General features: G+C 35.1%; 2 protein-coding genes across 3 annotated transcripts; one reads left to right on the top strand and one right to left on the bottom strand.

Annotated features, from left to right (window-relative positions):
• Window positions 1-61: 61 nt before the first annotated feature.
• LOC140971570 (ABC transporter B family member 13-like) lies at window positions 62-5,433 on the bottom strand. Of its 2 annotated transcripts, none has more exons than XM_073433892.1 (10): window positions 4,752-5,433; window positions 4,560-4,614; window positions 4,314-4,489; window positions 4,015-4,215; window positions 3,653-3,912; window positions 3,241-3,554; window positions 2,933-3,156; window positions 2,020-2,806; window positions 1,676-1,917; window positions 62-1,584 (listed from the first exon to the last, which is right to left on the bottom strand). In XM_073433892.1, exons 1-10 carry the CDS (start codon window positions 5,037-5,039, stop codon window positions 358-360), a joined length of 3,774 nt encoding a protein of 1,257 aa, XP_073289993.1. In that variant the 5' UTR covers window positions 5,040-5,433; the 3' UTR covers window positions 62-357. The 2 variants fall into 2 exon arrangements, with proteins under 2 accessions (XP_073289993.1, XP_073289994.1); XM_073433893.1 differs by having other exon boundaries at window positions 4,711-4,890.
• Window positions 5,434-9,576: 4,143 nt separating this feature from the next.
• On the top strand, window positions 9,577-13,594 carry LOC140971569 (synaptotagmin-2-like). The gene is made up of 12 exons (XM_073433891.1): window positions 9,577-10,118; window positions 10,381-10,479; window positions 10,594-10,644; window positions 10,798-10,921; window positions 11,132-11,250; window positions 11,449-11,550; window positions 11,777-11,851; window positions 11,974-12,050; window positions 12,146-12,392; window positions 12,635-12,985; window positions 13,082-13,213; window positions 13,303-13,594. Exons 1-12 carry the CDS (start codon window positions 10,008-10,010, stop codon window positions 13,432-13,434), a joined length of 1,620 nt encoding a protein of 539 aa, XP_073289992.1. The 5' UTR covers window positions 9,577-10,007; the 3' UTR covers window positions 13,435-13,594.
• The last annotated feature ends 2,478 nt before the right edge of the window (window positions 13,595-16,072 follow it).

Genomic DNA, 16,072 nt, shown 5'->3' with positions numbered 1-16,072 from the left:
GAAAGAATCCAATAAGTAATATTTAATTTACTCCAAAAATAGTGTAAACTCTATGCTCGCACATACAACTTGTTACACAAGTCCTTTGGATACATGTTAGTGTCGGTTAGTACATACTCTTAAGTCGCCGTTTAGCTTGTGAGATGGATGATGGACCAAATACGAGATAATTTAAAGATGTTGCTCATCCTTCAGACCCAACGGTACTTAATACAACAGTGACACGAAATAGACAAGAGCTGAACAACTTCATTGAAAAATAATATATATCGCCATGGATTGATCTATAGAGAACTTTGTTTATAAGTATATATAAACACTAATCTGTTAAGGTTCTGATTTTACTAATTGCCAAAATCATTCTATGTTTTCTGCACCTTTCTGCTCACACTGTAAATGGACCAACTGAAAATATACACTTTCATGTCTGCTAATAAGTTGCTCATGGCTTCCACTTTCAACCGTTTTTCCATTCTGCAGCACAGTGATAAGATCGGCATTTCGAATGGTAGAAAGCCTGTGTGCTATCAGAATCGTCGTCCTTCCATTCATAAGCTTGTTAATGGCATCTTGAACTTGCATTTCTGATTCTGTATCCAGAGCACTTGTCGCTTCATCCAGAAGAAGGATGGCTGGATCCTTGAGAATCGCCCTCGCAATTGCTACCCTTTGTTTTTGTCCCCCTGATAATTGCACTCCCTTTTCACCAACTTGCGTGTGGTATCCTTCTGGCATTTGGCTGATGAATCCATGTGCATTTGCCGCTACTGCAGCATTCTTTATCTCGATTTCTGATGCTTTCCTGTTTCCGTATTTGATATTTTCATAAATGGTTGTGGAGAATAACACTGGCTCTTGCTGCACTAGACCTATTCTTAACCGCAGAGATTTAAGGTTTAAGTTCTTGATGTCGCATCCATCGATCAAAATTGTCCCTGAAGTAGTATCGTAAAATCTTGAAATCAGAGAGATTATGGTACTCTTCCCTGAACCACTTTGGCCTACAATAGCCATGCTCTTTTCCTTTGATACTTTCAAGTTCAAATTATCGAAAACTATTATATCTGGCCTAGTAGGGTATTTAAAGCACACATTCTTGAATTCAATGTCTCCCCTGATCTCAGTCACCATAGTGGACGAGGGATTTTCAGGATCAATTTCTGTGCTTCTGTTAAGAATGTTAAACACTGATTCAAGAACTTGTGATCCCTTTACAAAGTTAGGTGCCAAGGCGAGCGTTTCTGCTGCGGCTAAGGCGGTAATGATCAAGATCATGAAGGACTTAATGATGTTTCCGAAGTTTGACTTTCCTTCTTTAATCAGAACAGATGCATACCAAAGTCCAACAGCATAAGAAGAATATGCAAGAAATAGAGATATACCATAGCCGAAACCCAGTATATGGCCACGTAGTAGAGCTCTCTTTCTTGGCTGGTGTAGTTCAGAGGCAAATTTGGCTGTCATCCTGTCTTCAGCTCCAAAAGCAGCGACTGTACGGATATTAGCAATGGCTTCACGAGCAACTTCCGTAGCTCGATAATATGCCTTGGCATAATCTCCTCCAAACCCCTTAAGAAATAGTTGCTGCAAGAAAAACAGAAACAATTTTAGAATTATCATAACATGAAAAACTGATATTCAAAACAAGGATGTTTCTAGTTATTTTAATACTTACCTCAGCTATATTTGCACCGATAAGAATAGGAAATACAGCAACCACAACAATTGCAATACGCCAACTTAGTATAAAAGCAATAACAAATGCTGTCACAGCTAGTGCCATATTTTGGACAGCTGTGGATATACGGTCAGCTATAGCAATTCGTACTAATGTTGCATCTGTTGCTAATTTTGAAGCCAGTGAGCCAGTGCTATTCTCATCCTTGTCAAACCAGCCAATCTCATTGGAAAGAATGGCTGTTAAATCCAGAGAAATGGTATATCTATCAATTTTATGACCAAAGAGAGCTAGAGGCAAAAAGAGTTACGATCCCATTTAAAAGATAAGGAAAGGAAAACCTGAGAACATGGACAAGCGAACTCGTGCAATAAGGCGTTCTCCCATTAAGGTATAAAAATAGTGCTGCAACAAATATATGAATATAGTCACCAATGCCACCCCAATGAATATAAAAGAAATCTTTCGGACTTCTTGTTTGATTATTGAATTGTCCCCACTGTAGAATACAGTTAAAATATGTGTGATGGCAAGGGCAAAAATAGGAGTTTCCATGCCAGCAAGAACTGCGCCTAATGAACCCAATACAGCACATGGCCATTCTGGTGCGTTGAGTTTGATTAGTTCCCAAACTGGGCTTCTTAAATTTCTTGGTACTTTTTTATGATCACTACTCTTGTGTAGATCGTTACAGACGATTGGCTTCAACTTCTGCTGACAGTTATCAATGTCAAGGTATTCTTGAGTGCTGGAAACTCCAGATATTCTTGTATTGTTGTCTGAGCTAGGGTTTGTTTTGTATTCAGACATTTGCATGCTCACCAAAGATGCATAATCTCCACCTTTGGACATCAGTTCAGCGTGAGTTCCTTTATCAACAATTTTACCATCCTTGAGAACGAGAATCGTGCCAACCTCTCTAACTGTTGATAATCTGTGTGCAATAACAATTGTTGTCCTATCATTCATGACTGAATTCAGTGCCTGTTGAACTGTGAATTCCGACTCTGAGTCAAGTGCGCTAGTCGCTTCATCCAGTAGCAGTAGCTTCGGATTTCTTAATATTGCTCTAGCAATAGCAATTCTCTGCTTCTGACCTCCTGAAAGCTGTGTTCCCCCTTCTCCCACCTATACGTAACAAGCATGCCGGTGGATTGAATAAAAAATATTAGATTCGGGGCAATGTGAGTTGTAGTGGGAAACTTTAACTTTTAGTAGAAGTACGCATGTAAATTTTACTTCTGGAAAACGAACCTGAGTGCGATAACCGTTAGGTAAATTTTGGATGAAAGAATGTGCATTTGCAGACTTTGCAGCCTCAGTTATTTCCTCCATTTTTGCGCCCTCTTTACCAAACAAAATATTTTCAGCTATGGTTGTAGCAAACAGAACTGGCTCTTGGTTAACCAATCCCATATGTGATCTTAACCATTTTAATCGAAGTTTCTCCATATCATTTCCATCCAACAAAATTTTTCCTGTCAAATTCCCACTCGTTATTCATTCTCATAACTTATAGGCACGAACTAGGCAGTGATGCCTCGTAAAATGACATCCAATACCTGAAGTTGGGTTGTAGAATCGTTGAATCATGGAGATAATGGTGCTCTTCCCCGAGCCACTAGGACCAACAATGGCTAATGACTTGCCAGCAGATACTGAGAAGCTCAGATCCTTGAAAACCGTAGCGGGTCTAGAAGGGTAAACGAAACAGACCTCCCGAAATTCGATATGTCCATCTATTCTTGACAGCACAATCCCCTCATCTGAACTTTTAGAAGCACTAGAATCATTTTCTAACATTTTTAAGATACCTGTAACTGCAGCACGAGCCTTGGAAATGGCAGCAAGATTTGGAGCCGCTTGACCAAGTGCACTACATGATAACAAGTCATGCTTTTTATTTCAGTAAAAATGAATAATAAACAGAAAACAACTAAACTTTACTAGCGTATATTTTGTTTGTGTACTTACAATCCACTATAAATCACATTTAAAATTGTTGTGAACGCTTTCCCTCCATTCGTAACATGATTCCTTACAAGAACACTGGCATACCAAAGAAGTAAAGCCCAACAGCAAAATAAAAGCCCAAAGGTGAAGCCGATGCCAATTCCCTTCACAATCCCAGTCTTCCTCACCAGCTTGAGGCCATTTTTAAGTGAATTAGAATATATTTCAATGGCCTTTTCTTCTCCAACGAAAGAGTATACCGTACGAACTTGCGAAATAACCTGATCAAAGTGGATTCAATGTTTATTCAACAAGAGTTTCGATTCTTGAAACAATATCAAATGATCATTCAAAAAAAGCATTCTTTGTGATTTCCATTTCACCTCTTGTGCTACTCTTCCAGCCTCTGCATATGCATCCTCTCCTTTCTTGGACAAGGACGACATGATTATTGTATATACTCCTCCAGCAACGGCGATTAAAGGGACAATAGCCAATGTGAGAAGCGTGAGCTGCCATACCGAACAGAATCCCAACAAAAATCCCACAAAAAACGTCGAAAGATGGCATATGCAATGGCATATCTGCGTAACAATGGAGAAAACGATAACATTTAGAAACTCAGCTCAAGAACGAACTGGGTAGATAAGAATTATCTTCAACTATTTAAGGTTCTGTCCACCTTATCTCCTATTGCATCCTGCACGAGTATGGCATCACTTGAGATGCAAAAAATTATATTTTGCTCTCCTGCTTCTGTATCGAAGAACTTAATATTTTTTCCCAACACGGATTGAAGATACTTCTTTCGCAACGAAGCTGTTTGCCTTTCCCCCGTCTGAGTCCAACATGCAACGCCTGAGATTTATTTACACGAGTAAACATATTTTCCTCAAAAAGGTATTCTAATCTAATTATAAAAACATACCGGCCCACGCTGATAACCAAATAACTAATCCAAGATAAACTAAGAATAGAGAATACTGCACGGAAGAGAAAAAACAACACTTCAACGATGGAAGTTAAAAATTATCTTAATATGCGGGAATTCAATTAATTATTCAATAAATAAAAAATACCATTGATTTATGACAGGCGAAAACAGAGCAATTGAATGTACCTTGGATACTTCTGAAGAAAATCTGTGAGGATCCGAAGACAAGCTTCCTAAAGAATTGATCATACGACCAAACAATACAAAAAATACAGGAAGTGTAGCACCTTGTAAGCAAGCGCCAATGCTTCCAAGAAACATCAAAGCATAGTCTATCTTATCCGCTGCAGCAAATAGCCTAAAGAATGAAACAATTTCTTGCTTTTCCGAAGTTGAATCCATCGATTTTTGGCTTCCGGGCACCTCATCGTGCTCGAAACTTTGTTCGCTTTTTGAAATTTCAACTTCATCCATGGGTTCCGATTTCGGATGAATTTGTCAGAGAGCAAGAAAATGATATCCCTGTGAGAAACTCGATTGCTTGCAAAATAGCGAAATATGTAGTTAGTAACTCAACTACTTCTTTCATTAAATGCAGATTCAAAATATATTCATATATATGCATTCATCGGTACACAAGACTACTATGATCGGCCTTCTCCATTAGTTCTTCAACAACTGGAGTAACGAATTCATAGTACAGAAATCTTGCTGCATTTTGAGTCACTAATGCATTATTTGCTGACTATGCCGATGACACCAACTCTTGCATTCAAGTAAATGGCTGACAGGAAACAAGGGTGGTTCAGCAGCAAGGGGCCCGGAAGTTGAGTGGGCGGTGGACCAAGACGATGAGGTTGCGGCTATTTAATAACAGTCTTTAACATTTGATTTTGCCAAAAATTATTCACAAAAATATAAAGAATACATTTTTTTTCCATATATTTTAAATATAAAAATAATATAACATTTTTCATCAATCTCAGATATTTAATTCAGTATAATTTAGTATTCTTTTATATATCCTTTTATCAATCTAAATTCATATATTAAATATATCAGATATTTTCAACAAATTTTTATATCACATTAAATTATTTTATGGTAAAATGAGAAACTAAAGGGTTACATATTATTTGAAACTAAATAATTCACAAACTCAGAAGGAAGGGAGAGCTAATGGTTAGTGTCACATGTGATGCATTTATTTCCAACTGTTTCGGTGACTTGAAATTAAATGTCACAGCATCTGTGTGTACAAGCAAGTATTTTTCATTATATTGTATTCTTAACATCCTTTTCTTTTCCCAAAAAAATTAGACCGATTTAAAGATTCATGTTCTTGGTCTCTCTTCTCGATGATATAAAAGAATTGAATCGACCCGTATTATTGAATTATTAAGACTCGAATTCGGCTCGATTTAGATATACGGAGCTCGAATTTGATTTGCAGGCCGAAAATTATAAAAAAAAAATTCTCGATTTCGATTTGAATTCGACTAGAAATATTCTAACACATTCGTGAGTTATTTGAATTATTTCTTGAAAATAAATATTCGTAAGGTACAAATATATTTTTTAATATATAATTTTATTATATCAATAAAATATTAAAACTCGTGAACGGCTTGTAAACTATCGAATAAAATAATGTATGATTGAGTTCGATCCGGCAAAAAAACAAATATGTTTGAGTTCAATAATTTTAAATGTAAATCAAATATTTTGCGAGTCGTCTCGATGGTTTGCATCCCTAATTTCAACAGAAGATGACTCAACGGAATCAATGAACAAAATTGCCATAAACACTAGGGTCTAGCTAAGACGTTCCATATATTGATAAAATTTCTCGACTCAACATATATATTCTTAAGCTTGATGAATGCGACGCGTAACAAAATATCATTCCCAACTGTAAATGATGCAATTAAAACTTATAAATACATCCAACTATCTTTGGGGCTGCATTTAATTAGCATTTTTTTTCAAACAACTTACACAAAATTGGGCTACTGGGGAACAAATCAGCGAATACACGTACATTGACAATTTTTTTTAAATCTAATTTTAATGATGTCTGAATTTCATGTTGTACCTTTCCACCCCCCAACTCTTGTACCTTAACCGACTTCAAAAAAACAAAAACAAAAACCAAAAAAACCGTACTCGGCACTCACACGCTTGTTAATTTTACAAACCCTAGCCCTAGAAAACCCATTATCAAAGCTTGGGGAAATTACATTTTTTCTCTCTTTTTCATTTTTGATCTTGTTGTTACACAATTTACGCTCCTGATCTTGTCCACTACTTTTTTTTTTATTTTAGATAGTTTTCATCAGAGGCTGACGTGACGACGTAGAATGATTACGTGCCACAAAACATTGTTGACGTGTCCAATGATATATTGACATTATGTTGAAAAAGACTAAAATTGAAGGAAAAAAATACAAGTTAGTAGATTAAATGTAAATTAACATATAATATGATAAAAATGAAAAACATATAAATTACATAATAAAAAAATAATTCGCCACTGGAGCTTAATTTTTTTTTATGACACCCGGTATTCACATTTTCCGATATTACAACGAATGCTCCATAGTAGCTGTGTAAATTCTGGGATCACAGCAAAAGCAAGTTTCCTTTATTCTGCTTAAAATTTCCAAATTCCAACTATATCCTAATCATATATTCTTCATTTTGTGTTCTACCTAGGTTGATATGTGCATAGATCAAATGGCTCAGATCACAAATTTAAAGAAAAATTAAATGCAAACTGACTAGATTTTAAAGTGGAAATAACTTCTAAAACATAAATTTTGTATGACATTAATATACAATCATAATGTCCTCAAATTCTTGAAAAATCAATTGATGTCAAGAGATCAGTTCTCAACTACTTTTCACCCACTTATTAATATATTCATGATCTTACTAAATCCTATTAAGTCGCAATATTCACGATCTTACACTTCCATTATATTAGCTATCAACGAAAACACCAGTGTTATGTAATATTGTGTGTTAGACAATATTTTTTATTGTCTTTATTTTTGTGATTTGTTTGGCTCAATAAAATTAAAATATTTGGACGCAAACTTTGAAGGATTTTAGGAGAATTTAGAAAATGTAAATAAGATATTTGTTTGAAGATTTGAATGTGACTGGTTGAAAACATGATAGAGATATTGATGTTGAAAATGCGAAGAAAATATTCTTTGTTTACAACAAGAGATATATATTGGATCAAAAGCATATAATTCCACTTCTTTAAATACACAAAAAAATAAAGCAAATTAACAGAAAATTGAATGCGCGCAACAAACCACTTCTAACAACTCATAATGTTCCGCGAGACTGCATAGCAGCCTCCGCTGATTCAGCAGCATATATGAAGTTGGTTCCTGAGTGGTGTTTAAGTTTCTTACTGACTGCTCAAAATGCTCCCTTGTCTATTTAACTTCAGTTACAATAGCATCTCTTATTCCTTTGGATTAGAAAAGTCCTCATGGACCAGACGTTTCCATGATTTAGTACCCTTTTTGGATTACCATAATTCATTCACCTCCACATGCAATTGATATCTCTTTGGCCTTCGTTATTGGGATCATTTTTACCTCCGAGGTTTCCGAAGATTCACCCTTGTTTGCTTGAGCATCAGAAATAACCATAGCCCCCGCCTCACGTGTTCCAAAGTTCCCCTTTAGAGCAATGTGTTCAGAAGAAACATCCATATAATTACTGCCACATACTCAATTAATTAAGTTTGGATCTGGAGTTTATATAAATTATCAAGCTCATTGTGTGAGCGTGAGAAGGTCAATGTCTACTTAATTTAGGGTTAAACCCATTAATCCCTTTGAAAACTTATAAATAGAAAGTTTTAATCTACTTTTATTTGGCTACATCAGAATTATAGGAAGATTCATATGAATGCCAGATAGTGGAGTTCAAGTATGTAATTGTCACTCTTGCAAATTACACCAAAGAAGAAATGTAGTGTGCCACTTACATTACGAACAAAAGTGTTAGAGACATCGGAGAATATATGACGAAAACCCTGGCTCAAGTCTATACTCTCCCAAAATAGAACAACAAAGCAAAATACGTACGACAATATGAGAGAGCTTAAGAATTAAATGACTTTGCCATAGGCTCATCGAGATTTTGTAGGCTTGGAACCTACATATATATGCCTAGCTAGTTCTAATCACAAAAGACAATGACATTTGAGATGAATAGAGCTACCTCACGAACTTAATGAGCTAGAACTCTCAAACCGCACAACTCTGAGCTTAAGCTTAACTTTTATCCATTCGTGGTTAAATTTATTTGTACTTTTTTTATATATTTTAATAATATAAATTAAAGAGCATCATTTTAAACTTAACATATAATATCGTTACTATATAAAAATATTTTCACTACTTACCTTGTTTATTTTATTTATTATTAATAATTTCAACCATATAATCCCACGTATCCCTTATAATTAAATATAATATTTTATTGTTTTTAATTTTATGAAAATATTAATATAATTAAATACGAAGGCAGTTTGGTCAAATTATTTAAAAGCCTATCAAAAGACCAAAAAATAGAAAATAGAAAGGCAACTTAAATCTTACCAAGATACAAAAATTATTCGTTTAGATAAGATTTTGGAACCGCATCAAATAGACAAAAATAAAAATTACAATGATCGGGTCTTCAAGTTGGTGTCGTTGATGTATGTGTGACTAATTGGTCATATATTCAATAGCTTATTGGAAGAACTTCTCGTACAAAACTTGCCTAATACTATTTATCTTAGGAAGATTTATTAGTGTGTATATATATAAAAATTATAAAAATATTAAATAATTAATCATCAAACACTTGCGTTTTTAGAGAGAAAATTAGTACTGTTTTAAATTATTTTGCTTTCCAAAAATACTGATTCTTGGGTCCCATTTATCCAATGATATTTCCCCACTCATTTATGGTTTCCGAGGAAAAGTCCACAAGCGTTATAAATTACTACATTAACCAAGCGCCTGAGTTACCGACATGCTTAGCAGGCCCCCACTCTTCGGGCATGAATAGTAAGAGGAAGCCGTTACATGTGGATCTAAATGGGGCGTTAAATGCAAAGACCGATCAAGAAATTTATGTTTCTTTTATCGCTCTATTGACTCCTCGCATCACCCAAAAAAAGAGGAGTGAAGAAATTGTAAATTCATTCACTTTCTGTAATGTCCTTTTGTTTATCTGACTTTTTGTGTCTTGTGTGTTTCATGTTTGATAGTTTTGTGAAGTTTTCTTGAATTTAAGACCTGTTTCTTCATCAAGATTTGAAGTGTAGTTTCTCGAGATAGAACTTTGAGGGTCCTTCTCCTATACTTGTGGGGTTTTCTTCTGTTTTTCGCTATTGTTGAGGGATATTTTGGTTCAAGATTTGATATGGGTATTATTAGCACGATAATGGGTGTTTTCGGATTTGGTTTCGGGATCACAGTTGGGCTTGTGCTGGGATACTTTTTGTTCATATACTATCAGCCGAGTGATGTCAAGGTTAGTTTTTTACGCAAATTCTGAAATCAATGCTCGCATTTGAACTCTTGTAACTTTTTATTTGTTCTTGTTTGGGTTAATCTTTGTTAACTTTTGATGTCTTTTTCGAACACCTTGCTGTATTTTGCATCGTTGATGGTGAAACTTTTACGTTACAAGAGAACTTTCAATTAAAAATGGATTTTTTTTAAAATTTTACGGGGAATTGCTTGTGTGACTAGTTGTGATGATGTCTTTCGTATTTGGAATTTATACTCAACAGGATCCCCAAATTCGTCCACTGGTAGAAAAAGATTCTAAAAGTCTCCAAAAGCTGCTCCCAGAAATACCTCTTTGGATCAAAAATCCTGATTACGATAGAGTAAGTTTCAGTTTACTGTGGTCTACGAAAGAATCTCAAAGAATAGTGTTATTTCACATTCTCATTTTTTTTGTCTTAGTTCATAGTTTCAACTTTCAAATGTATCTTCTGCAGATCGATTGGCTGAACAAATTTATAGGATATATGTGGCCTTATTTAGACAAGGTACGGTTATAAATTTGTTATGTAAAGTTGAAAGAAATTAGTCACGTTTTACATGCATTTTGTGATTTCTTGAATTTTTGGTTTCTAGTTTATTTTATCATTTGTTTGGAAACATTTGTCATTGTGATGCAACTAACATCCTAAGGTCCTCAGGCAACCTGCAAGATGGCGAAGAAAATAGTTGAACCCATTATAGCCGAGCAAATCCCAAAATACAAAATCGATTCTGTGGATATTGAAACACTAACTTTGGGCTGTCTTCCGCCTACTTTTCAAGGTCTCGTCACTGATACATTCTCCTACATCCATATATAGTTTGCAGACAAAATGAACAGTGGCTATAAATATCACTAGTATATCATGTTGATGAAAATTCTGCATGTTGAAATAGGGAATTATGGGTTCCTCAAGAAAGGAAACTACTTATCGTTTTTTTTTTTGGTGCATATCTTCTTGATTTCAACATTTGGTTTACCATATGTGCCAGGAATGAAAGTATATAGCACTGAGGAAAAGGAATTGATTATGGAACTAGGCTTGAAATGGGCTGCGAACCCTAACATCCTGGTTGCTGTTAAGGCATTTGGATTGAGAGCTACTGTCCAGGTATTCAATCTATTAAATATTACACGGATACGGCGTGATACAGATACAAAATATTAAATATGACAACATACAAAAACTCAGGATACTACATGGGAGTATGCAAAGCCGTGGAACTAGCGCTGACTCCCTTTTTCACATCTAATTATCTACTTTTGACGACATCCCGAGTGATCTAGTTTTTATTTTTGAGAATGCCAGGTGCTTGACCTGCAAGTATTTGCTTCTCCTCGAATCACGTTAAAGCCACTGGTTCCAAGCTTTCCTTGTTTCGCAAATATTCACATTTCTCTAATGGAGAAGGTGTGTGTTGATGGATTAATCTCTGTTTCTGATATTTCACATGAAACTCAAATGGCATTTGCTGAGAGGCCCGTACAAAGCATTACATATTTTTTGTATTGCAAATTTTTTGCTAATTTCATGGGAAATCAACAATCATTCATGGAAGAAGTTAAATATGATCGGGATTTAGGTAACCATTAATCGCAGACCTGATGATCTTTCTTCCTTTAAATTTTCTTTGTAGCCTCACGTTGATTTTGGAGTAAAGCTGCTAGGTGCTGATGCTATGTCCATCCCTGGGGCATACAGGTTTGTACAGGTAATAAATACTGAATGTGTTCTTTCGTAACCAACTGAAATTTTTTTTTTACCATGCCATGATACTGGTATTTGAATTTCATATGTCGCATGCCCTTGTTAAGTATCTTGGTTTTTTTTCAGGAACTTATCAAAGATCAGGTTGCAAATATGTATTTATGGCCTAAAAGACTCGAAGTTCAGATAATGGATCCCTCAAAGTATGTTTCAATCTTCAATCTTCATGGTGTAAACATTCTCCAACTATAACAAGTTCTTCAATTACTGATATGGATTGTGTTTTGGCCATCAACAGAGCGATGAAGAAACCAGTCGGGATTCTTGACGTGAAAGTTGTCAGAGCCCTGAAGCTCAAGAAGAAGGATCTCTTAGGGGCATCTGACCCTTATGTTAAGATAAATCTTACTGAAGAGAAACTTCCGTCCAAGAAAACAACAGTAAAACATAAGAACCTGAACCCTGAATGGAATGAGCAATTCACTTTTGTTGTTAAGGATCCTGAATCTCAAGTTTTAGAGCTTACTGTTTACGACTGGGAACAGGTACATCGATGTCTTTTGCTATGCAATCATGAGGACATGTTGGTATCCTCGTTGCGTTGGAATGCACAGTCATCTCTGATGTTCTAAAATCGTTTCCTATGTTAGACAACAATCAAAATGTGGTGTTTGGGTTAAAAGATATGAATTGGACCATTACCAACAACTTTAGTAGGTATGGTGGGAGGCACTCGATGCTACAATTTCCTTCCCCTTATTTTGTCCCTGTTGATTTCTTTGTTTAGGTTGGTTTGCATGAGAAGATGGGATTGAATATAATACCATTGAAAGAGCTCACACCTGAGGAGCCAAAGACTATGACTCTTGATCTTCTTAAAAACCTGAATCCAGACGATGTTCAGAATGAGAAGTTGAGAGGACAACTTGTAATTGAAGTCAATTACAAATCTTTAAAGGATTCAGAGTTGCCAACCAATCTTGCAGATTCAAATTCAGTTCAAAAGGCTCCTGAAGGGACCCCTGAAGGTGGCGGTCTGCTTGTTATTATAGTACATGAAGCTCAGGATTTGGAAGGGAAAAACCATACAAATCCATCTGCACGTCTACTATTTAGAGGGGAGGAGAGAAAAACAAAGGTAAATAGTCTGATAAATATGTGTTTCGGTCAAGAATTGCATGCAAAAATAGTTGGGAATGATCTATTTTTCTCCTTAATGGTACAAATTTGGCAGGCTGTGAAGAAGAACAGAGATCCAAGATGGGAAGAGGAGTTTCAGTTCATGCTGGATGAGCCTCCCACAAATGACAGGATTCACGTTGAAGTTATCAGCACGTCGAAAAGAATGGCTCTACTACAACCTAAGGTAATTGAGCAACGAGTGACAAAATGTTAGACCTGGTTAATACAAGATTGATCTACCTCTGATCAACTTAGAAACTTGTTTTTTCGTAGGAAACGTTGGGTTATGTGGATATATACTTGTCCGATGTTGTTAACAACAAGCGAATCAATGAGAGGTACCACCTCATCAACTCGAAAAATGGCAGGATCCAGATTGAAATGCAGTGGAGAACTGCATCTTGAAGAGGGTATTTCTACAGTTGAAGAAGAGACTTGAGACATTGCTTTTTCAAGAATCGTGGCTCTTGCGAATATCGTCCAATGGCAAGTTAGCTGTTAGCTACCTTTAGGGGTGGATTTTGTTTCCTTTTCTATTTAGTTAAAAAATTGTGTACTGCTACAAGATTTTTTAAATTCAGAGCTAATTTCACGTTGTATTATATTAATAGACAATGTTATATTTCACACAATCGTATATAATTAATTTTCAAATATATTACTAAACTATAAACAACAAGAAATTTAAGCAAATTTCAAATATTAAGATATGAACAGTCAAATTTCATTTAAAAATTTATTAATCAATAAAAACCACATCGAACCATAATTCCATTTAATCTCAAGACTTAAATATCCTATGTCTAGCAACTCATAACTCAACAAAATACCTTTCAAATTATTCAAGAGACTCCTGCCGGCTTCATCTGTTTTATTGAGGAGGTCAACGACGAGGAAGGTAAGCCAAAGTTTAAAACTTTCAAACAAGCTAACATTTTTCTGCGCTACCAACGACGTAACACGTACGTTGTGTATATATAATATATAATTTTTATTTTCTTATATATAATATATGTTATTTTTCAAATAATTATTTTAAATATAATTTTCTATATTTAAATGATGATTAAATACATTGAAAAATGATTTACCAAATATATAGGAATTGGTGGAGAGAAATGTGGATAAAAATTGATGAAATGTGTTAAAAGTACTGATAAGTAAAAAAAATCTCTATTTACATAGAATATCGGGGTAAATTGTAAAATTTTGTGATGTGAATCATGTGATAGGCATACCAAAGTATAACACTCTAATGGCCTCAAAATTTATAAATAGTATATATAGATTACTGGTAAGTATGACACAGAAGCACCGAGTTGTAAAATCAATTACACTTCTTGTTTGGCTATTTTGGTCTGCATACAAAACTGGCTGGAGGAAAAAGTTTTTTTGCATAGATAACACTTTTTCAATCCGGCCTTCATTTAGCGTTATAATCTCTTTGATTATTCATCCACAAAAACTTATAAACATCGGAAATTATTTCTGCATGGTGCTCGAGGAGCAAAGAGGGCACTAATGGACGACAAGAATAGAACACAAGGCAGCATATCTCTCCTTCATTTACTTACAACTAATGCCCGTTAAGAAACGGACCAGGAGTCTTCTCTAATGAATTGTTGGGATTCAAAACAACCTAATAAGCTTGGAATGAAAAAGTTATTGCTTAAAAAAATTCAACCGCCTAGGGGAGGTAGGCGGTCACTGACCGCCCCCCACGACCTCTAGCCATTTACAACACTGATATTCAGTGCTCTATAATTCAGATTAAGTAATTTTTGGTGAAGATATTCGGCGGAGACTTGAAAGTGTAAGTTTGATGTCTTCATGTTCTCTTGCAGCGTTCATCTACAATTCAGAACGCTGCAGCTTTGAGGTTGGCTAAGCACATCCTATTCGATTATGATCAATGGACAATTCTACGGGCATTTCGATGGGAAACGAGGCCTGCGTCAAGGTGACCCGCTCTCACCTTTCTTGTTTATATTGTGTCTTGAAGTGCTATCACGATCGCTCAAGGACATGTCTAGATCTCCTAACTTTGGGTTCCATTCAAAATGTCGAAACCTTCGGATTACACACTTGGCTTATGCGGACGATTTGTTGTTGCTATCTTATGGTGACACATGTAGTGTCTCGATGATTATGCAATGTCTTAATGATTTTGGAGACATGGCAGGATTAAGAGTCAACATACTGAAATCTAACATTTAGACATTTTGGAGATGAAACCCAACCTCAAAGCTGCAGCGTTCTTCTTTCAGGGTAGAGGCTTTTAGGGTCAAAATTTTTACGCCTACGACGACGTATAATAAGATAGTGTGTGCTTCTAATTATTAACATTATTACACATGCTTAATAAACAAACCAAAATGGGTAAAGCGTAAACGGATTCAAGCCATAAATTATTAAACCCGGTTTGGGAATTCGAAATTATAATTGAATATTTCAAAACTTGATCCGGAAATCGGATCCAATCTGGTCCTTGACCTTTTCCAATTCACTCTGGAATTTCTTTCTATTATTAACTTATCATTATATTATAAATATAGTAAGAAAATAATTACTTGTAAGATTTTTTATTTTCCAAAATACGAATATTGTTTTAGCGTATTATCTATAAATAAATAAATCTTCATTTTATTGTTTAATATTTGTCGCATGAAGTTCTATACTTAATAAATATTATATATATGTATTGCTTGATAAATAATGTGTTAAGGTATATTTTGATTGAAATTTGAAATAAAAAAATATATTACAATCGAATCTCAAGTCTATCTTAATTTGTTTCATTTCTGATTAATTAATTAAGTTGGATGACCTATTCGATCCAGTAAATCTGGAAACAATCCAATCCTCTGTCGTTTGCTTGACCTGATTCAATTACTTTACACTCCAAAATGGGTTTAACTCCAATCAAAATCCGGTATAATTCGGTCAGGTAACATACCGAGTCGAACCAACAAGTGCTAGTTAAAATTGAAATAGATTTAAAATTTATAAATGGTAATCAGCACTGAGATTCTACAAGTGAAAA

Source organism: Primulina huaijiensis, chromosome 2 (assembly GCF_012295235.1).
Source record: "Primulina huaijiensis isolate GDHJ02 chromosome 2, ASM1229523v2, whole genome shotgun sequence".
Taxonomy (NCBI): domain Eukaryota; kingdom Viridiplantae; phylum Streptophyta; class Magnoliopsida; order Lamiales; family Gesneriaceae; genus Primulina; species Primulina huaijiensis.
Note: the sequence above shows the minus strand (reverse complement) of the source record. Positions and strands in the feature narration are given on the sequence as shown.